The 24,978-nt window shown below is 39.2% G+C and overlaps 2 protein-coding genes and 1 long non-coding RNA gene across 5 annotated transcripts in view; 2 read left to right on the top strand and 1 right to left on the bottom strand.

The window, feature by feature from the left end:
• The window catches only part of LOC118118218, a 29,971-nt gene extending 4,993 nt beyond the window's left edge, over nucleotides 1–24,978 (bottom strand). Inside the window, exons 1-4 of one of the 3 annotated variants that reach the window (XR_004697885.2) lie at nucleotides 24,797–24,978; nucleotides 15,229–15,371; nucleotides 1,667–1,761; nucleotides 1,390–1,524 (exon numbers count right to left, since the gene is read on the bottom strand). This is a non-coding gene — a long non-coding RNA (uncharacterized LOC118118218). Of the gene's footprint in view, nucleotides 1–1,389; nucleotides 1,525–1,666; nucleotides 1,762–15,228; nucleotides 15,372–22,944; nucleotides 22,996–24,796 lie in introns of those variants that run through there. The other 2 variants (XR_004697886.2, XR_004697887.1) reach the window with 2 other exon arrangements.
• On the top strand, nucleotides 434–3,976 carry LOC118118216 (myosin-6). Its single transcript, XM_047342096.1, is given in 13 exon segments — nucleotides 434–646; nucleotides 786–877; nucleotides 1,337–1,539; nucleotides 1,624–1,721; nucleotides 1,723–1,765; nucleotides 1,830–1,986; nucleotides 2,019–2,158; nucleotides 2,309–2,519; nucleotides 2,579–2,677; nucleotides 2,788–2,890; nucleotides 2,942–3,114; nucleotides 3,230–3,348; nucleotides 3,429–3,976. Coding segments are annotated over 11 exon segments (1,488 nt in total). The 5' UTR covers nucleotides 434–646; nucleotides 786–877; nucleotides 1,337–1,344; the 3' UTR covers nucleotides 3,579–3,976.
• On the top strand, nucleotides 9,644–22,900 carry LOC118118214 (myosin-7). Its single transcript, XM_035171225.2, has 39 exons — nucleotides 9,644–9,712; nucleotides 9,951–9,985; nucleotides 10,841–11,049; nucleotides 11,135–11,278; nucleotides 11,451–11,607; nucleotides 11,694–11,721; nucleotides 11,805–11,913; nucleotides 12,009–12,101; nucleotides 12,205–12,268; nucleotides 12,632–12,730; nucleotides 12,825–12,928; nucleotides 13,026–13,164; nucleotides 13,573–13,691; nucleotides 13,785–13,934; nucleotides 14,033–14,203; nucleotides 14,344–14,653; nucleotides 14,879–14,946; nucleotides 15,187–15,392; nucleotides 15,508–15,631; nucleotides 16,069–16,205; nucleotides 16,618–16,873; nucleotides 16,977–17,219; nucleotides 17,308–17,484; nucleotides 17,563–17,708; nucleotides 17,789–17,879; nucleotides 18,007–18,396; nucleotides 18,806–18,932; nucleotides 19,006–19,124; nucleotides 19,208–19,404; nucleotides 19,487–19,670; nucleotides 19,744–19,909; nucleotides 19,987–20,111; nucleotides 20,212–20,520; nucleotides 20,619–20,822; nucleotides 20,908–21,204; nucleotides 21,383–21,487; nucleotides 21,577–21,672; nucleotides 22,231–22,365; nucleotides 22,789–22,900. The coding sequence occupies exons 3-39, from the start codon at nucleotides 10,849–10,851 to the stop codon at nucleotides 22,807–22,809; spliced, it is 5,811 nt and encodes a 1,936-aa protein (XP_035027116.1). The 5' UTR covers nucleotides 9,644–9,712; nucleotides 9,951–9,985; nucleotides 10,841–10,848; the 3' UTR covers nucleotides 22,810–22,900.

Consider the following 24,978-nt stretch of genomic DNA (forward strand, 5'->3'; position numbering starts at 1 on the left):
GAACAACTTCACGACCTGCTGTCTGTTTTATGATTTTAACATTTTTGGCTATCAAAGTTTTAACCTACCAGGTAACTATGCACAGCTCTGATCATCTTATCTAAATCACAATATAGAGTGTGGGCATATTGGCTCATGTTATTTCCATCAGTTCATTGCTCTCATCATTAAGAACCAAAAAAAACTTGATTTTATACCACAGGGCAGTGGTTTTAAAGTTGCATTATTTAAGTTTAAGATTTAAATGGCCTTTAAAAGAAAGAGAGACTCTAATGTGTGAAATACCAAATCAAATTTCATTTTAAGAATTAGAAACCTATATAAAGCCCTTAGCTCATAAAAATATACATACAATGATGTGTTATTATTTATATGAGTAAAATTGGAGACATTTGATATCAGCCTGTCCCTGATCCCCACCTCGTGCCCTCCCCTTGCTTTGCAGCATGTGTTGTCCTCTCTGTGTTTATCACAAGGTGAGAGCAACAAATAGCAACAGTGCATCCTGCCCAATTTGGAGAAAGCTTTTCTAATGTTTTCTCCAAGATTTCATCCCATATTTGGTGGATAAACAACCCTTAGTAACAGAGGAAGGGCAGCTGTCAGCAGCTGATCACTACTCTTGATTAGAGGTTGAGAGTCAAAGGTAAGCAAACATTAATATTGATGTGTGGGATCAAACTGTGGCACTTTTAACCTATTTATAGGATTTAAAAACATGTCTTTTGTTATTTGTTTATGCTGAAAGGTTTTAGTGATATCATGTTCTTTGTTGGTGGAAATAGATGGTGATTTGATGGTAGCAGTAATGGAATGATGTGTTGAATAGTGAGACCCACAGTGATACTGGTCTGCTTTACACTCCAACCCACTCAAGGTAAATGCCACTTTGAAATATCTTTAATCATGATTATGGCCCCGCAATTTCAGTCCAGACTGACATTTGTGCAACTTTCAGAATTCAATTGGGGACATGTGATTAAGATGTCGAGGTAATTTGCACAATCATTTTTGAATAAACTCTCTCATAACATTATTTTGTTCAAGCATTTCTTTGATCTGTGTCTCAGTTAACTTAACAACCTCAATATAGTACATGAATAATGAACCACCACACATATAATTTCATTTTACTTTATTTTAATTTAGGAAAGACCATTATGTCAGATAACACATTCTGACACAACAAAAAAATACTGCCTACCTTCTCATTATATGATACAGTATGTGGCATACTAATGGACAATGCAACGCAATAAAGGTTCTGTTGTTCACATTCTGAGTCCATGCTTTATGTGATTGGTATCATATCTTGATATGTGCAACTGTTTGTCAGGTTAAAAAATGGGAGACGCTGCCATGAAAGAGTTTGGGGTTGCTGCCACTTACCTGAGAAAGTTACATAAGGACCGGCTGGAGGCCCAGACTCGTCCATTCGACATGAGGAAGGAGTGCTTCGTTCCTGACCCTGAGGTTGAGTACGTCAAAGCGTCCATCATCAGTCGCAATGGTGACAAAGTTAAACTAAATTTGGAAAAGGTAGATCAAATGTTGGTTTAGAAGAATGCAACCGGTTCAAGGCTTTGATCACTTTGACCGAACATTTCTCATTTTCTGCTACAGACTGTGACTGTGAAGGAGTGTGATGTTCACCCTCAGAACCCACCAAAGTTCGATAAGATTGAAGACATAGCGATGTTCACCTTCCTCCATGAGCCTGCTGCTGTTCAACCTCAAAGAGCGTCAAGCAGCATGGGTGATCTACGTAAGAGACTAAATGTCAACTTCATTTTTAAAGCATCCGTTAATAAGCAGTATAAATATGTAAGACGTTGCATTAACTTCTGATTATCTGCCACCCTTCTCTTTCTATGATAGACCTACTCTACAACAAAGAAGTGGTTGCTGCCTACAGAGGAAAGAAGAGGAGTGAAGCTCCTCCTCATATCTTCTCCATCTCTGACAATGCCTACCAGTACATGCTGGCAGGTACATTATCCATCAGCGACTTTGAATATTCAGTTCTGACAAAATTTCTCCTCTCATTAGTGGAGAATCTGGTGCTGGAAAGACTGTAAACACCAAACGTGTCATTCAGTACTTTGCGAGCATCGCAGCTGCGCCAGGTGGGAAGAAAGATGCAGCTGCTGAGAAGAAGGTCTGTATTAAGAAATATATCGATGAGTACTTCAGTTTCAGTTGTAAAGCACAATACATCATTTAGAAATAATATATCCGAGTCCGAGACAGATTCTGTAATTTTACATACTTAGCGATGAATCTGAACTTGCATCTTTGACAAATTCAGGGTACCCTGGAGGACCAAATCATCCAGGCTAATCCAGCTCTGGAGGCCTTTGGTAACGCCAAGACCACCAGGAATGACAACTCCTCTAGATTTCTGAGTTTCTGTGTGATTGCAAAAATGTATCTGCAAAGTGACTGAATCAACGGACTCTTCTTTATCAGAATTCATTTCAACAATCGAGGAAAGCTGGCCTCTGCTGATATTGAAACTTGTGAGTAAACTCGCTTTCAAAACCAAGTCAACTTTTCAACGATTGATTTCTCCAAACAGAGCTTCTGGAAAAGTCTTGTTTAACCTACCAGTTCAAAGCTGAGAGGGACTACCACATTTTGTATCAGGTCTTGTCCCAGAAAAAAACTGAACTTCTGGGTAAATGTCTCAGATAAAGTCTTTAAATCTAAATTGCTACTGACACTAAAATTATTAATGTGTCTAAATTCATCCAGATATTTTATGACATGTTTATATCTGGTCCTTAGACATGTTGCTCATCAGCAACAACACCTATGACTACGCCTTCATTTCCCAAGGAGAGAAAACAGTAACCTCCATTAATGATTCCGAAGAGCTGATGGCCACCGAGTCTTTGCATCCATGAAATCTAAATTTATAAATCAACATTTACAAAGCCAGAAATGCAATTTTAATCTTGCATTATCTTATTCAGGAAGCATTTGATATACTGGTATTCACTCAAGAAGAAAAGAACAGCATGTACAAGCTGACCGGAGCCATAATGCATCATGGTAACATGAAGTTTAAGCAGAAGCAGCGAGACGAGCAGGCCGACGTTAATGGCACTGAGGGTAAGAGACGTGAGAAAAAGTGTACAAAAAAACTCAGGGATAAGAGAATGATGAGGGTGGACCATGACAGGCAAGGTGATGACTTTGATGAATCAATACCACAATCTTTCCATAGATGCTGACAAAGTGGCTTATCTGATGGGTCCGAACTCTGCCGACCTCATCAAAGGTCTTTGCCACCCCAGAGTCAAAGTAGGAAATGAGTGGGTGACCGAGGGAAAAAACGTCGCCCAGGTGAGAGAAGATAGATTTTTAGTTCAATTCTAAAAGTCCAGAAAGGTTCAAAGCAGTGTTTTTATGCATTTTCTTTTTAGGTGTATTATGCTGTTGGGGCATTGTCTAAGGCAGTGTATGAGAAGATGTTTCTGTGGATGGTAATAAAAATGAACCACTCGCTGGACACCAAGCAGCCTCGTCAGTACTTCATTGGTGTGCTGGACATTGCTGGATTTGAAATTTTTTAAACGAGCTTGAAAACAATACACACTGTGGATCCATTTCATTACAGTTCAACACGTCTGAGCAGCTGTGCATCAACTTCACCGATAAAAAACTGCAATAGTTTCTCAACCTGTGCTGGAGCAGGAAGAGTACAAAAAATTGAATGGACTTTCATTGATTTTGGTATGGAACTGCAGGTCTGTATTGACCTCATTGCGAAGGTGAGACAGGCTATTAGATGTACAGACACCAATCAAAATGAAAAGAAATATTATCTGTTTTTTTCATTCCACTTATATTTTGTTTCCTCCTTCTCCTATTTTGATTAGGCAGCCAGTAATACATTTCAGTCAGACAACTCACGTTCAAATGTTTATTGCAACAGTAGAACAGGTTTAGTGTTTGGCGTCCAGGCTCCAACTTAATCACTCCCCCTATCTATGATTACATAGATATGATGGGAGTGATGAGCAAATACTTATAACCCCCCCCCCCCTGTCGGAGCCTACAGGTTGATGCTGGGGCGGTGGAGGGGCTGAAGCAACTGGCAGCAATACTGACGCAGCAGCGGGTCGAGCAAAGGGGATGATGGGAAATTTTCTCCACTTAAATAGGCCGCCTAATAAGGTGGGTGTGTATTATAGATGGTTGTGGAGAGTGAGGTATGTCGCCTGGTGTATGTCACATGATTATAGCAGCGCAGCTCCAGTTGGCTGCCTGAACTAGCTCGCAGGCGTCGCTCCACATAGTGACAAAGATATTTTTGATATTTCACATCACATAAAATAATACAGAAATTGTCTTTTATCTACACTACAAAAGTTCCGTATTTTTATACCAAGTGCTATTCCTGAGGGACAGCTCATTGATAACAAGAAAGCTTATAGAAGCCTTTTGGCTCCTTGGATATAGACCATTGGGTCAGAATTGGGGACATATATTTTGAAATATAAATGCAAATGTTTGTTTTCTTGCCTCAGTATGCTAAAGGACTGTGTTTGTGGTTCAATTGCTGCAATTTCTCTAAAGGCAGACACATGTAGGCCATACTTAGTTCTAATACTTTCATTCAAAGTCCAACTGTCAATGTGATTCAACCATCATGCATTTTGTGAGTGGTACCACTGATCTTATTTGTTTGTAAATATCAGGTGTTCTTCCAAGCTGGGCTACTTGGTCTGCTGAAGGAGATGACCGTTTAGCTCTAATCATCACCAGCATCCAAACAAGATCCCGAGGTGTTCTGGCAAGAATTGTATTCCAGAAGATTGTAGTTTGAGGAAGACTCACTATTGACAATCACTAATTCTGAAGTAGCTCCAGAGCATTAACACGGTCCAAGTAAACAGGCCATTCCAAAAAGGCAGGTTCAGAAAGGGCACTGCCAGGCTTTCAACTAAACTGACCATTGAAACTAAGCACTCTCTGGTAACTTAAACATACATGTTGTTTATGTTCTGTAGGAGGAACAGGCCAACAGCAATCTTACAAAGTTCAGCAAGATTCAACATGAGCTTGATGAAGCTGAAGAGAGAGCTGACATCGCTGGATCTCAGGTCAACAAGCTGCGTGCTAAGAGCCATACTTTTGATATTTTCTTTCTTTTGTTTCAGAAAGGACTTGAGGACGAGTGAAGTTCCTTCTGAAATGATCATTTCTGAGGGCACTTGTTTTGTGTAATGGTGTCTCCCTAAGCATGTTTTTGTTGTTTCTCGAGTGAAGTAGTTCATATTCATACAGTGCAAAACTTGACTTACTACTTAAATTAAAGAAAAAAATATATTCCCATTTGGATTCAACTGATAAATACACTAAATATAACAACAATGATAATAATGAACAAATAATAATTGAATTAAACTCAAAATAAAAAGAATAAATGTTTTTTCATTCCAAGTGTATTTTGAATGAAATAAGACCCAATCATTCATGACTGAATTCTTATTACTGTCAATTAATAAAAAGAAGGTGAATTAATGTGTGTGTATTGTCTGATTGTTAAAATAAAAAGTTGAAAAGAAATGTATACGAAATAAAATGTCTAACCAACTGAAGACAGTGTAGTACGCTTTCTACACAGTGATATTGTTGCGACAAACTACATGAACATGAGTGATTAAATTTGTTATCATAAGTCAAGTGAGTCTTTTAAGTATTTCCACCTCACGTTGGATCAAGAGAGGGCACTGACGCAGCCTATTTCCGTTTGGTAACACACTGACAACACCTATTATGCTTACGTTACGTTTTTAACGCTTTTTTGGGAAATAAAGTGCAACGATTTTTTTATTAAACATAATCCCAAATAAACACAAATGCAGAACTTGATAAGATAAGTACGGTTTGGGGGTGATTGAAAATGAAAAGACATTGAAAGAGAATTTAGAAGCCACCTAACAAATCATGTATAGGACTAATGTCTAGTCAATAGTGCGGTACAATCCATTTAGATTCAACAATTCTTTGTCATAATTGATTTTTGGGGATTATTGGAGGGAGATTGGGGAAGCCAGAATTTGCAATAATAATGCATGCAGAAAAGTTGTGACCTATGATGATACCTATAACATAATAAAACAAGAACCTCACTAATAATAAATCTTGCATCCCCTGTTGTGTTATTGTCATGTATGGTAGCAGTAACTGAAATGTAGCCTTCTGCCCATTTAAAAAGTTGTTGTATTTCAACATAAATATGGGCTTCATTGGGCATTCGCTTCCATTTTACATAAATGTCCAATTTCTAAAAATCAATACAACTAATGTTAAAGCCATTAACCTTCATATCAGTTGTGGAGGTCACATTTCTGTAACAAGCAGTAACATGCAAAGCCAGATGAGGGAGGGCCATTTGGAACACAGAATTAAGACAGATGTCTGCAGCAGATAATCTGGACTCTGTATTTTGGAGTGCAGTCCTGTGAGAGAGACCTAATGAATTCAAGCAACATAATTTCATCAGTCAAAACAGGATATTGATATTATCATATATAATGGCAAAAATAAATATCCGAACCTTTCGAAATCAAAGTTTTCCCAAAGATTAGAGGTGTTGTTAAAAAAATAGACAGTAGCTTTAAATGTTCAACAGTACCTTTCTATTATTTTGCCATATCCTGATCATTGCCTCATCAGAAGACAAGAGATATGAGTCCACAAAGAGGTCCATAGTCTGAATGAGTGGAGAGAAGACAAAGCAAGAGACCACTCAACTCCTGTAAGCCTCTGCCAAAATTCAACATCCCCTTAGAAGTGACCTTTCACAAGAACAAGGGAACAAATACTAACAATAGCTTTGATGGCTCCAGTTTCAAACTTAAGTGAGGCAAGGTGCCTCACACTTTCCCTTGTGCATTCATGTGTTTGTAACAGTCCAAGACACAAAGACTGTAGACAGCTGAGAATGAGACCTTTAATGGACGGCCAAGTGCTCTGCTAGATCCTGGAATAGACTGAGGTATAAGAAAAGAAGATGAGAATTCTAGTATGGATGCAAGCAGGAACAAGGCCTTGTGGGATGAGATGTGATCGAAAGCAGAAGACAGTTGGGGTCAAGGTCATATAAATGGCACAACACAGTTTATGGGATGCAATTTGCGGCAGAATGTTCCAAGTTTGCTTAAATTCTCTGTCAGACCAAGAGAATCATATTACATCTTTCAGAAAGCTACTGGATGCCATTATCCTTGGTAGCCAATTCATTGTCATTCACAGTATGATAGTGGAGTTATGTGCAGTTATTGACGTATTGAGTTATTGGCTTATTCTGGTATATAGTATCCAACATTGCACAGTATATACAATACAGCAGTTGTTTCTTATGGGCTTATCACCTGTCGCTGCTGGTCAATGAAAAAATAAAAACCGGTCCTGACCATCCACGTCACAAGCTGTCCCCTAGGGCTCCTTTGTACCAGCAAGCCCCAAAGGCACCCAGCAGGAATTTCACAAGTTATCTTTGTCCTCAAGGATAAAGAGAAGAAAACAATGCCATGTCAACAGGAGCCGGCCAAGGGCACTTGCATCAGCTATCTTTTATGTAGAAGTCTATAGCACAGGTCACAACGATATGAGTTTGTTTCAGTGCACAACATGACACATGTAACTATGTGTCATGTTTTTACTTTTCTAAAATTATATATATATTATTAATGATGGTGTTAGTTTTTGTAGTTCTCAGGACTCAGGATTGCAAACAACGGACAATTGCAGGCAGTAAGTAGGAATAAAATTGGGAACACTGACAGGAAACAAAAACAGGACTGAATGAAACCCTATGCCTTTCCTGTTAGCCTGGTACATGTGACATCCCAAGCAAACCTTGATTGCAAAACCACTCTTTTTACACATTTATTAAAGGAGCAATAGACAACTTTACCCGCCTAGTGTTTTTGAGTGGTATTAGTATTGGTGCTGCTGTTGCAAAGACAGCTTTCCATTTTCAAAAAATTCAGAGAATTGACTATGGACTTTACCCGCAATTTGCCTTTCACATACACACAGCGGGAGGATCTCTGCACACATGCGTTCACAACAGCAACAAATCCTCCGCATTAATCAGGCGAGAGGTGGAGCAGCCGGGTGCAGCAGGCAGAGGCAGGAAGAAACGTATAAACTGCAGTGATCGTTTTCTTTAAAACACACACACACACACTGGTATTGGCTTTTATTACAACAAACATTCCAGACATCTGTGTCTTTTATGTATATGACACCACTTTTTCACTGGGAGATATCTGTTTTTGTTATTTTCAGCTTATTGTCTCTTTCAATGATGATAATGTTGCAATATTATATTATCATATTTACAAATGATCTAACCTTTGAAGACTTTCTCCAATACACAGCAAATGTTAGCGTATAAATACAACATATGGTACCTCAGTTACAAAAAACAATTCAACTCATAATTTAAGTCTAATTAATTGAATCCTAAAATATACATGTATATGCTGTAATTAATACTTTATAAATCAAAGCTTATAAGTTATTCAGATGTTCATTGGAATAAATGGCCTCAGGGTTCTGTTATTACTAATCAGTGATACCCATTAATGGCTGCCTTTCTGTGCTATGTTTTAGGTTCACCCAATATCTTTCAACTCTACACCCACTATGGCATTATATGCACTATTAGCCATTTATACATTATGGAAATACCTGAGCCAAAATGTTGGCTACTCTCTACAAAGGATTGCTCCCCTTCCACATCCAACCACCCGTGTCTGTGCAGTGAGTGAGCTTCGGAGATTGCAGCCACATTAGCTTCTTATAACGGTTTATCTATTTGAACTGTCTTAATACCAGTCAAATGAATGAATGCTTGACTTTAGATCAGAGAGAATTGTTGAACTAAATTATTATTTAGGTGGAAAAGTTTTTTCCCGGTTCCAGCAGGTCACCGACAAGTGTGGAGTTCTTTATGTCAAGTATCTGTATGAACTTTAGCAAGACTGTATTGACTGTGAACATCCTGTATCTATAAAGACAAGGAAACTATGCCATGTGACCAGTGTTAGACGAAGGGTGTAGACCGTACTGTTGCCAGTGATGAGTGATAACAAAAGAGATCTCACAGCTGTGACCTTGGCCCTGTCTTGCCTTTCAGACAGCAGCTGCAGCTCTTTATTCTCCCTCTTGAAATGTATTTCACATCCTATCACTTGTCAGATGATTGTTGAAATTTAGAGGTTGGGCTGTTTGATGCCCCATTAATCCACCGTGTGGTAGCCGACTTTAATTAGTTCGAATATAAAGGTACAGTCTATGATAAACCTGAAATTAAGTTAATTTCATTGTAGTTAAATTCATTCATTTAATCTTTATCATTAAGTTCATTGTAATTCCAAAATTACTTTTATGTAACTTAGGCAGAAGATAATTACTTGATTGACCATAGCCTCCCTGCTCCCTCGTTTCCTGCCTCCCCCTTTTTTTGTCATTGTCCAGTCTGGCCTTGTTCACAAGGTTAGAGCAACAAATAGCATCACTGGGCTCTCCCCAATTTGGAGAATGCTTTTTGTGAAAGACAACCTGGATGCCATTTCTCTGATATTCATCCCCATATTTGGTTCACTTACAACCTTTATTAATGGAGAGGAGACCACTGTCAGCCACTGGATCCATCATTTCACTTGATACAGGTTGACGGTTAAAGGTAAGGGGAAAACCCACTTAAGTGAGGAACTGCTGTTTGATGTGAGTGACCATTTTGTTTAGTGTTTGTTTAGGTGCTGGTCTTGGTTAAGTTATTCTCAACTATATTTAGAGTGCTGCCAATTGAGTTGGGGGAGGGGGTAATAATACAATAATGTATATACTTGATTCATCTTTATTAAATAATGACATAATAAGACATTTGTGTTTTTTGTGTTCTGTCTATGTTATACAAATAGCACAGTTCCTAAATTCCTGGAGTGAAACACCTCGGGTAAGAGTCACGGCTACATTCATGTCACAGTGGGGTATTTTTTTAATGATGTAATACAACAATAATTAATCCAATTATTTTTTAATCATCATGCTTTTCTGTTGCAAACATGCACGTGTCCGCAGATGAATCCCTTATTCTGACATTGTGTTTGCCATTACAGTGTGACATAACAAAAGACCTGGGATATTCTGTTTCAACTCCGGTCAATAATAGACCCTCATCTATTTCAGTCTACATTAACATGCTCACAGGAATATGACTTTAGGTATTATTTGTATTGTGATAAAGACAGTGTGTTTGTATGTTTACATGATTCCATTATGTCTGTATCTTCTAAATTGGTGTCTTGAATGTTGAGATTTGCTTGGGTCATACATAGACGTATTATTTTTTATGTTGTGTTTTATATCGTTTATATGTATCTTGGATCCTGATCTTGGTGGCAGTTGAGCGTGGAATATTTTCAACAAGACTGCTTGATATACAACATGCCTACTCACACACTATCATCACTGACAATAACTCCTCAATTCATTTACCTTCCATTATACTACAAATTATTTGTCATAATCAATGTTGTAAATTTGACTGATGTTCTCGGTCACACGTGGCATCTATTGCACTTCTGTCCATCCTGGGAGAGGGATCCCTCACATGTGGCTCTCTCTGAGGTTTCTATGTTTTTCCCCTGTTAAAACTTTTGTTTTTTATAGTATTTTTTCCTTTCTCTTGTTGAGGGTTACGGGCACAGGATGTCAGACCTTGTTAAATCCCTATGAGACAAATTGTAATTTGTGAGTATGGGCTATACAATTAAAATTTGATTGATTGATTGATTGATATTCTCAATAGGTTGAAAAATGGGTGATGCTGTCATGGCAGAATTTGGGATTGCTGCTTCTTATCTGAGAAAGTCGGATAAGGAGCGGCTGGAGGCCCAGACTCGAATATTTGACATGAAGAAGGAGTGCTTCGTTCCTGACGCTGAGGTTGAGTACGTCAAGGCTTCCGTCACCAGTCGTGACGGTGACAAAGTCACTGCTAATACTGAATTTGGAAAGGTAGTTTCATCGTATCAGTTCAGTTCAAATACATACTAATACAAGTCTGGATTTTGGTTTTAAAGTGAGTAATCTCTTTCTGCAGACTGTCACTGTGAAGGAGTGCGATGTTCACCCTCAGAACCCGCCGAAGTTCGATAAAATTGAAGACATGGCGATGTTCACCTTCCTCCATGAGCCCGCTGTGCTGTTCAACCTCAAAGAGCGTTACGCAGCATGGATGATCTATGTGAGTTGGAAGCTTTAAAAACAACATTTAATGGGTATAGAGTGTATCCCTTACCTAGTGTATACAACTACAGTCTTATATAATTTACTGACTCTCTCTCTCTCTCTCTCTCTCTCTCTCTCTCTCTCTCTCTCTCTCTCTCTCTCTCTCTCTCTCTTTTTTATTCTCATAGACCTACTCTGGGCTGTTCTGTGTGACTGTCAACCCCTACAAGGCGCTGCCAGTCTACAACAAACAAGTGGTTGCTGCCTACAGAGGAAAGAAGAGGGCTGAAGCTCCTCCTCATATCTTCTCCATCTCTGACAATGCCTACCAGTACATGCTGGCAGGTACATTATCCATCAGCGACTTTGAATATTCATTTCTGACATTGTGGCACTTTACCTGATATTTTGATCATTTCTTTTGCTGACAGACAGAGACAACCAGTCAATCCTTATCACGTAAGTCTCAGCCAACAAACAACTCCTCAATAAATAAGGTTGATCATTCTTGGTTCAAAACTTTCTATTTCTCCTCTCATTAGTGGAGAATCTGGTGCTGGAAAGACTGTAAACACCAAACGTGTCATTCAGTACTTTGCGAGCATCGCAGCTGCGCCATGTGGGAAGAAAGATGCAGCTGCTGAGAAGAAGGTTTGTACTACATCACTATATCTTAATAGTAAACTACAAAAATATGGATCAGTTGGCAGTAAACCTTAAGTCTTGCCCTTATTGAACAAATTCAGGGTACCCTGGAGGATCAAATCATCCAGGCTAATCCAGCTCTGGAGGCCTTTGGTAATGCCAAGACCATCAGGAACGACAACTCCTCTAGATTTGTGAGTTTCTGTGTGACTGCAGTGAATTAAGTGTATTATCATGAATTGAACATGTTATTTTTTGTAAATTCTAAATATAAACGTGCACTACTTTTCCTCTTAGGGTAAATTCATCAGAATTCATTTTGACAACCGAGGAAAGCTTGCCTCTGCCGACATTGAGACTTGTGAGTAAAATTAAATCTGTCCATACATCCATTCTTTAAACCTTTTGTCCTTACAACGGTAACGCCAATCCCAGCATGTGAGAGGCCGGATACACTTTTGACAGTATTCCAGTCTATCACAGGGCTAACATGTGTTACACATTGTAAGAAAAAGCAATGTACACTCTGATTCAAAGGAGATTTCAGCCTATAACATGGTAACGACACAGCCAATGTTATGCCCATGTAAAACTAAATGATGATCTAAAAATGAACAACCTCCAGTCAACTTGTTGCCTCTCTAAGCTGAATATGGGCATGTTCCAGAGAATTTGTGTACAACCCTATAAACCTAACATAACATAATATATTCTATACTTACAGACCTTTTGGAAAAGTCTCGTGTGACCTACCAGCTCAAAGCTGAGAGGGACTACCATATTTTCTACCAGATCTTGTCACAGAAAAAACCCGAACTTCTGGGTAAGTGTTCCACACAAATGTGATATATGGTTGCTACTGCATCACACATTGTAGTGTAAATAAATATTTATTATCTTGTCAAACATCTTTTTAGACATGTTGCTCATCACCAACAACCCCTATGACTACGCCTTCATCTCCCAAGGAGAGACAACAGTAGCATCTATCAGTGATTCTGAAGAGCTGATGGCCACTGATGTGAGCTTTGATTCAACAAATAATGATTTGTCAAACAACAATTTTTAACAATAACAATAAGGGGATACCAGAATGACTTTTAAAAAATTTCAATTAGGAAGCCTTTGATGTGCTGGGCTTCACTCAAGAAGAGAAGAACAGTATTTACAAGCTGACTGGTGCCATTATGCATCATGGCAACATGAAGTTTAAGCAAAAGCAGCGAGAGGAGCAGGCTGAGGCTGATGGAACTGAGGGTAAGAGGCTCTTTCATGGTGTTATACATAGATGTGTTTGAAATCAACAACGATTATTATTATTATTATCATACTTTTAATCAAGCTTAAATTGTAAAAGTATTGCATTGAAAGCAAGTTGAATTAACCAGTGGTGTTTATTTTTGCTGTATGAAATATGTTTTTTTTGGCAGAAAGCAAATTTATCGAACTTGTATGTTCAGGATACATGTATGCAGAATACATTAATAAACAACAAATCCTCATTATTTCCATAGAAAACTTGATTCAGTCACAATTACATTAGCTAAAAAGTGTATTTTCTGTTGGTTGTAATGTCTAGGAGACAGGATTGCACAGAACACATGTACAATGTCTGGTTTAAGAGGTAGAGCTGTATGACATGATTACCTTTCTTCACTTTCTCAGTTGCTGACAAAGTCGCATATCTTATGGGCCTTAATTCTGCCGACCTAATCAAAGGTCTCTGCCACCCAAGGGTTAAAGTAGGAAACGAGTGGGTCACCAAGGGACAAAATGTCGCCCAGGTAAAGAGTAGAAGGGGACCTTTTGATGATAGTTTCATTCATGTATTAATTATAAGTATAATTTTAAAGAAATCCCTAATTTATTTTCCCAAGGTGAGCTATTCTGTTAGTGCGCTGGCCAAGTCAGTGTATGAAAAGATGTTTCTGTGGATGGTGGTGAGGATCAACCAATCCCTGGACACGAAACAGCCCCGCCAGTATTTTATTGGTGTGTTGGACATCGCTGGATTTGAAATCTTTGATGTGAGTTTGAAATGGAAGCCAACGCTGATCAACTCTACCAACAGTTTTGTTTAATGTTCTCTCACCTGAGGTAATGCTAACTATGAATGTCATTACAGTACAACACGTTTGAGCAGATATGCATCAACTTCACCAATGAAAAACTGCAACAGTTTTTCAACCACCACATGTTTGTGCTGGAGCAGGAAGAGTACAAGAAAGAGGGCATTGAATGGACTTTCATTGATTTTGGTATGGATTTGCAGGCCTGTATTGACCTCATTGAAAAGGTGCGATTTTTATTTTATTTGGGAATTAAAATGTATTTACATGATGAAACCACATAACCCATGAAAATGTATGTGTGTTTTAAACTAAACTTTACTGCTTGTCAAAATTGTCTTAACTTTCTTTATCATATTCTCCTCAGCCCATGGGTATCATGTCCATCCTTGAAGAGGAGTGCATGTTCCCTAAAGCTTCTGATGCCACCTTCAAAGCTAAGCTCTATGACAACCATCTGGGGAAATCTGCCAACTTCCAGAAGCCCAGAGTTATCAAAGGGAAACCAGAGGCTCATTTTGCCCTGATGCACTACGCTGGAACTGTTGATTACAACATCAATAACTGGCTGGTGAAGAACAAGGATCCCCTGAATGAGACTGTTGTCACTCTTTTCCAGAAGTCTAACCTTAAACTTTTATCCATCCTTTTTGTTGGGTATGCAGGAGCTGATTCAGGTATGTTGAAACACGCAGAGGCCTGGGTTCAATTCCGAACCCGAGGCCATTTATGCATGTCCTCCCCAACTCTCTCTCTGTCCCCCTTTCACAGCTTACACTCTGTCCTATCAAAAATAAAGGCTATAAAAAATACATTAAAAAATAAATAAATCACAATATGGATTCAATAACTATCAACGTTTCTGATGACTGGATTTAACAGATTGATTTTATTTACTGTAGTTCAGGAGAAAGGCAAAGGTAGCAAGAAGAAAGGTTCATCCTTCCAGACCGTATCGGCTTTGCACAGGGTAAATTATTTCTCTTTCATTCAAATCTTCAAACAATTCTTACTGCTCTGATCTTGACACAGCGTGGTTATGCACACATTGTACTGTATGAAGGAGCGAGACTATTGTTAAACAGCTGAGAAAAAAGAGATGTCTACAATTACACAGTTTTAGACTATCCCTAACCAAGCACTGTGTAAAACATACTTTTGAATGGCTATGACATCTATTAAATTAAATTGTTCCGACAAAATCTTACAGGAGAACCTGAACAAGTTGATGACCAACTTAAGGTCTACTCACCCCCACTTTGTACGCTGCATCATCCCCAATGAGACCAAGACTCCTGGGGCCATGGAGAACCCCCTGGTGATGCACCAGCTGCGCTGTAACGGTGTGCTGGAAGGAATCAGGATCTGCAGAAAGGGTTTCCCCAACAGGATCCTCTATGGAGATTTCAAACAGAGGTTTGGATGTTACCAACAAACCAATAACAATGAAAACAGTCTTGTGAGACTGTTATGGGATCACAATTTCTTTACTGACATCCAAAACATTGTATCAATTCTATTTGTGTCAAAGATACCGTATTTTGAACCCGAATGCCATTCCTGATGGACAGTTCATTGACAACAAGAAGGCTGCTGAGAAACTGTTGGGTTCTCTGGATATTGACCACAGCCAGTACAAACTGGGGCACACTAAGGTCAGTATGTTCATTGCTGATTAAAAGTAAATGCATTTCGCATAACAGATGTAATTGCTAAATATCTATCTAGATAGAGCAATAAATACTGTAGGTAGAAATAATTTCATTTCCACAGGCAATACACATTCCATATAGAAACATACAGGTATCCACACATCAACCAAAACACACATGTGCTCCTGGACTGGATCTGTATGATGGTTTCAGCGATTCACTTTGGCTGCAATGGCACAAGGGAAAAAAAATGTACCAAAACAGACCCTTCTTGATTTTCAAGCCCTGTATCTGTGACTTTTTTATCTACAAATTTGCATACTATGCAGTGTCTCTGGTGGGATAATTATTGTATATCTGTGATGAGTTGGCCAAAGCTGAGTTTACCGTCAGTAATCAGTCCAAAATATTTTCAATTTGAATCTTCCTCTATGAAAAAGGTGTTTTTCAAAGCTGGACTGCTGGGTCTGCTGGAGGAGATGCGCGATGACCGACTAGCACTTATCATCACTGGTATTCAAGCCCGCTCAAGAGGACTTCTAGCAAGAATTGAATTCCAGAAGATTGTTGAACGCAGGTAACTGCTCACAGATTGTCCCGACTTGGTCAGTCAAGTTAAGTCAAATGAAATATATTCATAAAGCCCCAAATCACAAATCATTATCTTGGTGCTTATACAATCTACACAGCATATCACACTCACTCCTTAGAACAACAATTCGGATATGGTAAAGCTCCACCAAGAACACTAAGCAACCTCACAAAAAGGGAAAACAAATCCCCTGACAAAACACATTACCCTGATATACACATTTTTTCCATCTAACAAACTCAAACCAAGCTGCCATTGCAATAGACATCAAACAAAGGACAGCACTGTGAGAGGTACACATTTATTTATGTATAGACTACACTTTGTGCAATCAGGTTAGCACTGGGATTTCCTTGTTTGGAGGGCATTAAGAACAATGACAATTTGTTATCCGCAGGGATGCGCTGTATGTGATCCAATGGAACATCCGTGGCTTCATGGCGGTCAAGAATTGGCCCTGGATGAAGATGTATTTCAAAATCAAGCCTCTGTTGAAGTCAGCAGAGTCTGAGAAGGAGATGGCCAACATGAAGGAAGAGTTCACCAAACTGAAAGAGGCCTATGCAAAATCTGAAGCCCGCAAGAAGGAACTTGAGGAAAAAATGGTGTCTCTTCTCCAAGAGAAGAATGACCTGCAGCTCCAAGTTCAATCTGTATGTTTAGAATCATTGAGCATGACAAATTACTTTAAAATAAGACCAAGGGTCATGTAAATCTGATGTATGATGTAAAGCTTTGCTTTTTTAAATATAACAGGAGCAAGATAATCTGTCTGATGCTGAGGAAAGATGTGAAGGGCTGATCAAAAGCAAGATTCAGCTGGAGGCAAAAGCCAAAGAGATGACAGAGAGGCTGGAGGACGAGGAGGAGATGAACGCTGAACTTACAGCAAAGAAGCGGAAGTTAGAGGACGAATGCTCTGAGTTAAAGAAAGACATTGATGACTTAGAGTTAACTCTGGCAAAAGTGGAGAAAGAAAAGCATGCCACTGAGAACAAGGTACCACAAACACTAACAACAATAAAATGACTGTGTCCCAAATACGATCTGTGATGAAGTCCTTGATGAAAATGTCTCCTGGTTATAGGTGAAGAACCTGGTCGAGGAGATGGCAGCTCAGGATGAGATCATTGCCAAGCTGACCAAGGAAAAGAAAGCCTTACAGGAGGCTCATCAGCAAACACTGGATGACCTGCAGAGTGAAGAGGACAAAGTCAACACTCTGACCAAGGCCAAGGCCAAGCTGGAGCAGCAAGTGGATGATGTAAGAATTAAATAATCAGGTGGATTTTATATTAATGATAAAAAACATTAATAAAAAGATATTTATTACAACCTACAGCTCGAAGGATCCCTAGAGCAAGAGAAGAAAGTCCGGATGGATCTTGAGAGAGCAAAGCGTAAGCTTGAAGGAGACCTGAAGTTAGCTCAAGAAAGTCTCATGGACCTGGAAAATGACAAACAGCAACTTGAAGAGAGGCTGAAAAAGTAATATAAGATGTGCAATTTTTAAAACACTTTTCAAACTATTTGTCAGCTAATACATTTCCATTTTTTTTCATCTACAGGAAAGACTTTGAAATCAGCCAGCTCAATGGCAAAGTAGAGGATGAACAGGCGATGAGTGCCCAGCTCCAGAAAAAACTAAAGGAGTTGCAGGTAATATTTTGGACAGGATAAAGAAAGCTGAGTAAACTACTGCATAAATGTGACATTTTGAGACCAAAACTTATATATATATCAAATAAAAATTCGTATATATGGATTTAATTTTATTTTGGACTAGGCCCGTATTGAAGAGTTGGAGGAAGAGCTTGAGGCAGAGCGAGCTGCCCGAGCCAAGGTGGAGAAGCAGAGAGCAGACTTGGCCAGAGAGCTGGAGGAGATCAGTGAGAGGCTGGAGGAGGCCGGTGGAGCAACATCTGTCCAGATTGAGATGAACAAGAAGAGGGAGGCTGAGTTCCTGAAACTGCGCAGAGACCTTGAAGAGGCCACTCTGCATCATGAAGCCACCGCTGCCACACTCAGGAAGAAACAAGCTGACAGTGTTGCTGACCTGGGAGAGCAGATAGACAACCTGCAGAGAGTCAAGCAGAAACTGGAGAAGGAGAAGAGTGAGCTCAGACTGGAGCTGGATGACGTGGTCTCCAATATGGAAAATATTGTGAAGACAAAGGTAGAGTACTTTGAAGTGCTGAGCACTGTCACCTCATAGCAAGAAGGTTCTTTGTTTGGGCCTATCTGTGTGGAGTTTGTATGTCCTCCCCATGTCTGCGTGGCTTTTCCAAAGGTACTCTGGTGTTCTCCAACAGTTCATAGACATGCAGATTGGGGTTAGGTTATTAAGAGACTTTAAATTGACATTAGATGTGAATTTGTGCATCGAGTGTTTGTCTTAGTATGTGAGCACTGTGATTTACAGGTGACCTGTCCAGGATGTACTCAGCCTTTCATCCAATGTCAGCATAGATTAGCTCCAGTGCCCCTTGAAAACCTAACAGGATGAGCAGATAATGCATGGATGGATGGTGTCCGTAAAATACAGTTTTCGTTCCTTATGCATTATTTGTCTCCTTTGTTTTTAGAATAATTTGGAGAAAATGTGCAGGTCCCTGGAAGACCAGATGAATGAATATAAAACAAAGTCAGAAGAAGGACAGCGTACCATCAATGACTTCACCATGCAGAAAACAAAGCTTCAAACTGAGAATGGTATTCATTTGATTTGAATCACTGTTTTGGGGGATGGTATGAAGTACTGATTTTCTCCTTGTGTCAAAATTAGATGAATTTGCAAGGCAGCTTGAGGATAAAGATTCTCTGGTGTCTCAGCTCACCAGAGGAAAACAGTCCTACACTCAGCAAGTTGAAGACCTTAAAAGACAATTGGAGGAAGAAGTTAAGGTAGGAAAATATATCTGTGAGACCTCACTGAGTGCAGACTGAGCGTTGGTATATGAGAATAATTAATTCATGTTTTATTTCAGGCCAAGAATGCATTAGCCCATGCAGTGCAGTCCTCTCGTCACGACTGTGACCTGCTCAGGGAGCAGTATGAGGAGGAGCAGGAGGCCAAGGCTGAACTGCAGCGCAGCATGTCCAAGGCCAACTCTGAGGTGGCTCAGTGGAGAACTAAGTACGAAACTGATGCCATCCAGAGGACCGAGGAGCTGGAGGAGGCCAAGTGAGTCAAATATATTTCTACTTCCAACATTTCAGAAAAGTTTACAAACAACTAACCCTGAATGAATTCTGTTGTTCTCCAGAAAAAAGCTGGCTCAGCGTCTGCAGGATGCTGAGGAGGCTGTTGAAGCAGTGAATGCTAAATGTTCCTCTCTGGACAAGACCAAGCACAGACTGCAGAATGAGATTGAAGATCTCATGGTGGATGTGGAGAGGTCTAATGCTGCTGCTGCTGCTCTGGACAAGAAGCAAAGAAACTTTGACAAGGTAGAATTACACAGTCATTTTAATTCCTGATGATGAATTTGAAAATAATGACACATAAACATACATATTTAAGGTCTTGGCAGAATGGAAGCAGAAGTATGAGGAGTGTCAAACTGAGCTGGAGAGCTCTCAGAAGGAAGCAAGGTCTCTGAGCACTGAGCTCTTCAAACTGAAGAACTCCTATGAGGAGACTCTTGATCATTTGGAGACCCTGAAGAGAGAGAACAAGAATCTGCAGGGTAAGATTTAACACCATCTTACACTTCTCTTTGTTCTATTGACTAAACAACTGATAATCTTGTGTTTTGTTTCTCAGAGGAAATATCTGACCTCACTCAACAAATTGGTGAGAGTGGAAAGAGTATTCACGAGCTTGAGAAGATTCGAAAACAGCTGGAACAAGAGAAGTCAGAGATACAAACAGCTCTGGAGGAAGCAGAGGCATGTTGAGCCTTTTTGGTTAAGACCCTTAAAGATCTTTATGTGTCCACAACAAGTAAAATCCACGAAATGAAATGTAACATCTTGTTTGTTTTTTTAGGCCACATTGGAGCATGAGGAGGGTAAGATACTCAGGGCCCAGCTTGAGTTCAATCAGGTGAAAGCTGATATCGAGCGCAAGCTGGCGGAGAAAGATGAAGAGATGGAGCAAGCAAAGAGAAACCAACAGAGAACTGTGGACACTCTTCAGACCTCTCTTGAAGCTGAGTGTCGCAGCAGGAATGAGGCCATGCGTCTGAAGAAGAAGATGGAGGGAGACCTCAATGAGATGGAGATCCAGCTCAGCCAGGCCAACAGGCAGGCAGCTGAGGCCCAGAAGCAACTCAAATCTGTTCATGCACATTTGAAGGTAACTATGTTATTAAGACAAAAAGTACACTGGTGATACATTGGATGATATTGTCACTTGAATTAAATTGCTTTACACTTAAATGTTATGCATTCCAGGATGCTCAGCTCCAGCTTGATGACTCTCTGAGATTCAATGAAGATATGAAAGAAAACATGGCCATGGTTGAGAGACGCAATAACCTGCTTCAGGCTGAAGTGGAAGAGCTGAGAGCTGCTCTGGAGCAAACTGAAAGAGGTCGCAAACTTGCTGAGCAAGAGCTGATGGATGTTAGTGAGAGGGTGCAGCTACTGCACTCACAGGTAAGACAGATACTACACTTGTACTTTTTAGATGTTGCCTTGTATTGCACTGTATAACATATTTGACCTAACTTTATAAAAAAAGAATACCAGCCTGATTAACCAGAAGAAGAAGCTGGAGGCCGATACGTCCCAGCTTCAAACTGAAGTGGAGGAAGCAGTGCAGGAGTCCAGAAATGCAGAGGAAAAGGCCAAGAAGGCCATTACTGATGCAGCCATGATGGCAGAGGAGCTGAAGAAAGAGCAGGACACCAGCTCTCACCTGGAGCGTATGAAGAAGAACATGGAGCAAACCATCAAAGACCTGCAGCACCGTCTGGATGAAGCTGAACAGATCGCCATGAAGGGAGGCAAGAAGCAGGTGCAGAAGCTCGAGGCCAGGGTGAGTGTCAATAATTTCTAAGAAATCTAATTTGATCTTGAGAAAATGAATAATTAATTCACTCATTTGATTTCCTTATTAAAACCAACACTGCATATCTTAGAAGTATAATGTTTCCTCACATTGAAGAAGTTTATGCAAAACTGTATGTAAAACTTCATGTCCATTCTTTGATCAGATCAGAGAACTAGAGAATGAACTGGATGCTGAACAAAGAAAGTCAAGCGATTCTGTCAAGGGGATGCGAAAATATGAAAGACGAATCAAAGAGTTGACCTATCAGGTACGTTTCAGTCCATTTACAAAATTGTGGAACACTGACAATACAAATTCTGTCCAAAAATAAATAGTTTTGCTCTTCATTGTTTTCAGACAGAAGAGGATCGTAAGAATCTTGCCCGTCTGCAAGATCTGGTAGACAAACTTCAGCTGAAGGTGAAATCCTACAAGAGAGCTTCAGAGGAGGCTGTAAGTAATCTTAGTATCTTGGACGATGTAATTTAAAGTAAATACACCTATCCAAGTCCACTGCATGTGTGTCCATCATCAATACCATGGCTCTTTTGCTCTTCATTACAATAAATGGTTTGTATTTATAAAGCGCTTTTCTAGTCTTGATGACCAAAACTTTACACTACAGTTTTGCCATTTACCCATTCACACAAACCTTTTTTACATAAGGGGCAATTCAGGGTTCAGCATCTTGCCTAAAGACACTTTGGCATGCAGATAGGGAAGACTGGGATCAAACCGCCGACTTTCTGGTTGGAAGACAACCGCTCTACCCCTCAGCCGCAGCCGCCCAGAAGTAAAAACTAGTTTGTAGATCTTGGATATATGGCCAAAACAACATCAAGCCTCCATGGAATTACTCTATAAAAGGACTTTTCTTGTCATCTAAATATATATTTATATACAAGTATATTATATATTCAGTGGTCTCAGGTGGTGTCATTACAGAAGCTACATTATTATTACAAAAATACAGTTAGTCACTGACAAGGATGTTGTCTGTCTTTCTTACAGGAGGAACAGGCCAACAGCAATCTAACCAAGTTCCGCAAGATTCAACATGAGCTGGATGAAGCTGAAGAGAGAGCTGACATCGCTGAATCTCAGGTCAACAAGCTGCGTGCTAAGAGCCGCGATGTGGGGTCAAAGGTCTGTTGGATTTGTTTAGCTTTTTTTGTGTTGGTAACCCTAACCCTAATAACGTTGTTGCCATCTGGATGATATATCATGATTAAAATATCCAAAATATATGTAATAATATATCTACACACACACACACACACACACACACACACACACACACACACACACACACACACACGTATTCATACATACTAAGATACATATTTTTTATTTCTGTGTCATGCCAATGCATTTGTCCCATCCCTTTTTGGGATTACAGGTCACCCCTAATTTACAAACATGTACATCTTAGAAAACACCAGCAAAATGGTGCAGTATATACAAATGTAGAAAATCAACATGCATGCTTGCTTCTCTAATATTTTTTTTTATCTTGTAAGATTTGTTTGATTGTCTAATTGTTTTTTTTTTTTCTGTCTCTTGATTTAGAAAGGCGTTGATGGGGAGTAAAGCTCATGGACTGGATTATTGTAACTGAGGCATCTGGTGTCTCCCTAAGCATGTTGATTGTTCAGTAGAATAAATGTATCTGCATCTCAAACAGTGTCTTTTATTTTTTTAGTAGCTTTACCATAAATCACTTACAGTACAGGTTGGGGTGGCTGTGGCTCAGGAGGTAGAGCAGGTTGTCCTCTAGCCAGAAGGTCGGCAGTTCTATCTCCATTACGCCGTCTGAAGTGTCCTTGGGCAAGATATTGAACCCTGAATTTGCCCCAATTGATTATGAACAATGTGTTATAGAGGAACATAGAGGCACTGTATGAATGTGTGTAAATGGGTGAATGACAACACGACTGTAAAACACTTTGAGTGGTCATCAAGACTAGAAAACACTATATGAATACGGACAGAACATTAAATCAAACGTCAAGTTAGTGTTGACAGTTCAAATACATTTACTTAAATTCAGCATCTAGCTAGCAATTACTATTACGTACATGAAATAAATGAAGAATGTAAAATATACCTTCTTATTTAACTAGCAAGATATACATCACAGCTATACACAAACAGCATGTTTGTCTGTGCAAATAGTTAATGAACAAAATGTGTGTTTGATTTTGTAGAGCAGACACTTAAGCAAGTATTAAGATTCCCTCTCTTAAAGTTTGGGCCATAGTCTCTGGCAACATAAGTTTCACTAGTGCAGTGCCCATTCTAAACTTGCCTGTTTGCTTGGCCTGTGGTGATGCTTCAGAGTTACTTCACAATACCTTCTACCTTGCCATTAGCGAGTCCTTCTCAAACAACCATACAATAGTGCTGGACTTTGTGTGCAGAGCATTTTATAAACAATCTAAGGTGTAGAGTGAAGTTACAAAACTTTGAGTTTATCATACCTGTTATATCTGCAATAAAGATTTATGATCAATATTTTTCAAAAAATTTAACAGAATTTGCTTTATTACTGTTGGCGTGTGTGGCTTTTTATATAAGTTTGAATTATTTACTTATAATAATTATTATTCTTTCATAAATTGCATTTCAGGTATTTAAGAGGTCTGTTAAGCAATTGACACAATCTTAAGACCCAAGTTCACAACTTTTCTAAATAAAAGCTCTATGATTCTGCTCAGTATGAAGGATTTTAGCATCAAAACGAACATTGTGGTTTTACTTTGAAGAGAAATTGGCAAACGAGGAGGGATTCTGTGAATGCTGTGGCCATGATGGAGATCTGCACCCATCATGGGTCAGTTCATCTGCGTCGGTGTCTCAGTCCGATGTGATGAAATAAAAATAATCAAATAATCAAAATGATCTGTTGACCACTGCTATAGTTTACCCAAAACTATACCCAAAACTATATATCTGTTCACAGAGCTGGCCAAATGAGAAGGCTGCTAAATATAAAGATCCATGTGGTCTGCCTGTACACGAATAATTTGAACCAACAATTCTCTGAGGCTCACCTGTATCAAGGTACTTTCATGGAAGGTTTGGGTTAGTTCACAATAAAAACCCATGATTTTATAGAAAAGAAAAGACAAATATAAAATATTGAGGGAACTTTGAGGTATTTCACTGTTTCATGTAGTAGTAAAATGTTCATAAAATGCTTACAATTTTAAAATTGATTACAAGAGATATAACTAATATAAAACGCAATATGTAATGATGATATTCGGCTTTTGCAAAGCTTTAAAGTAATTGTTCAGAACAGAACAAATGTTATATTGGAAAGAAAAGTTTTGATCTACAAAAAGAGCATGTTGGACAGTTGTTGGCTTGCTCACCTTTCTCCTACATATCTTTCCTCATTATCCTTTAAAGCATACAGCTCAAGCAACATTATAAATAATATCACTCCAGTTGGACATAGTGCTACTAGATTTCACAAAAAACTATAGATAGTATATATTTTATGTGCATAAATTGCAGATTATATCTTTCAAAATGATTCCACATAATGAACAACATATAAGTCAAACCCTACCTTGTTGTCTTAATGTTGAATCTTAATCAGCTGAAAAACGTTTCAATCTGTAGGAACCTGTGAGATCTGAGAGCAAATGCACCAACCACTAACTACTTCATTGTCTGAGTGGAGGCCAGGAGAAATAGCAAGACAAGAGAAGGACATATGGTGGCAGGGTCCAACCCTTAGCACCTCCTCAA

Source organism: Hippoglossus stenolepis, chromosome 11 (assembly GCF_022539355.2).
Source record: "Hippoglossus stenolepis isolate QCI-W04-F060 chromosome 11, HSTE1.2, whole genome shotgun sequence".
Classification (NCBI taxonomy): Eukaryota; Metazoa; Chordata; class Actinopteri; order Pleuronectiformes; family Pleuronectidae; genus Hippoglossus; species Hippoglossus stenolepis.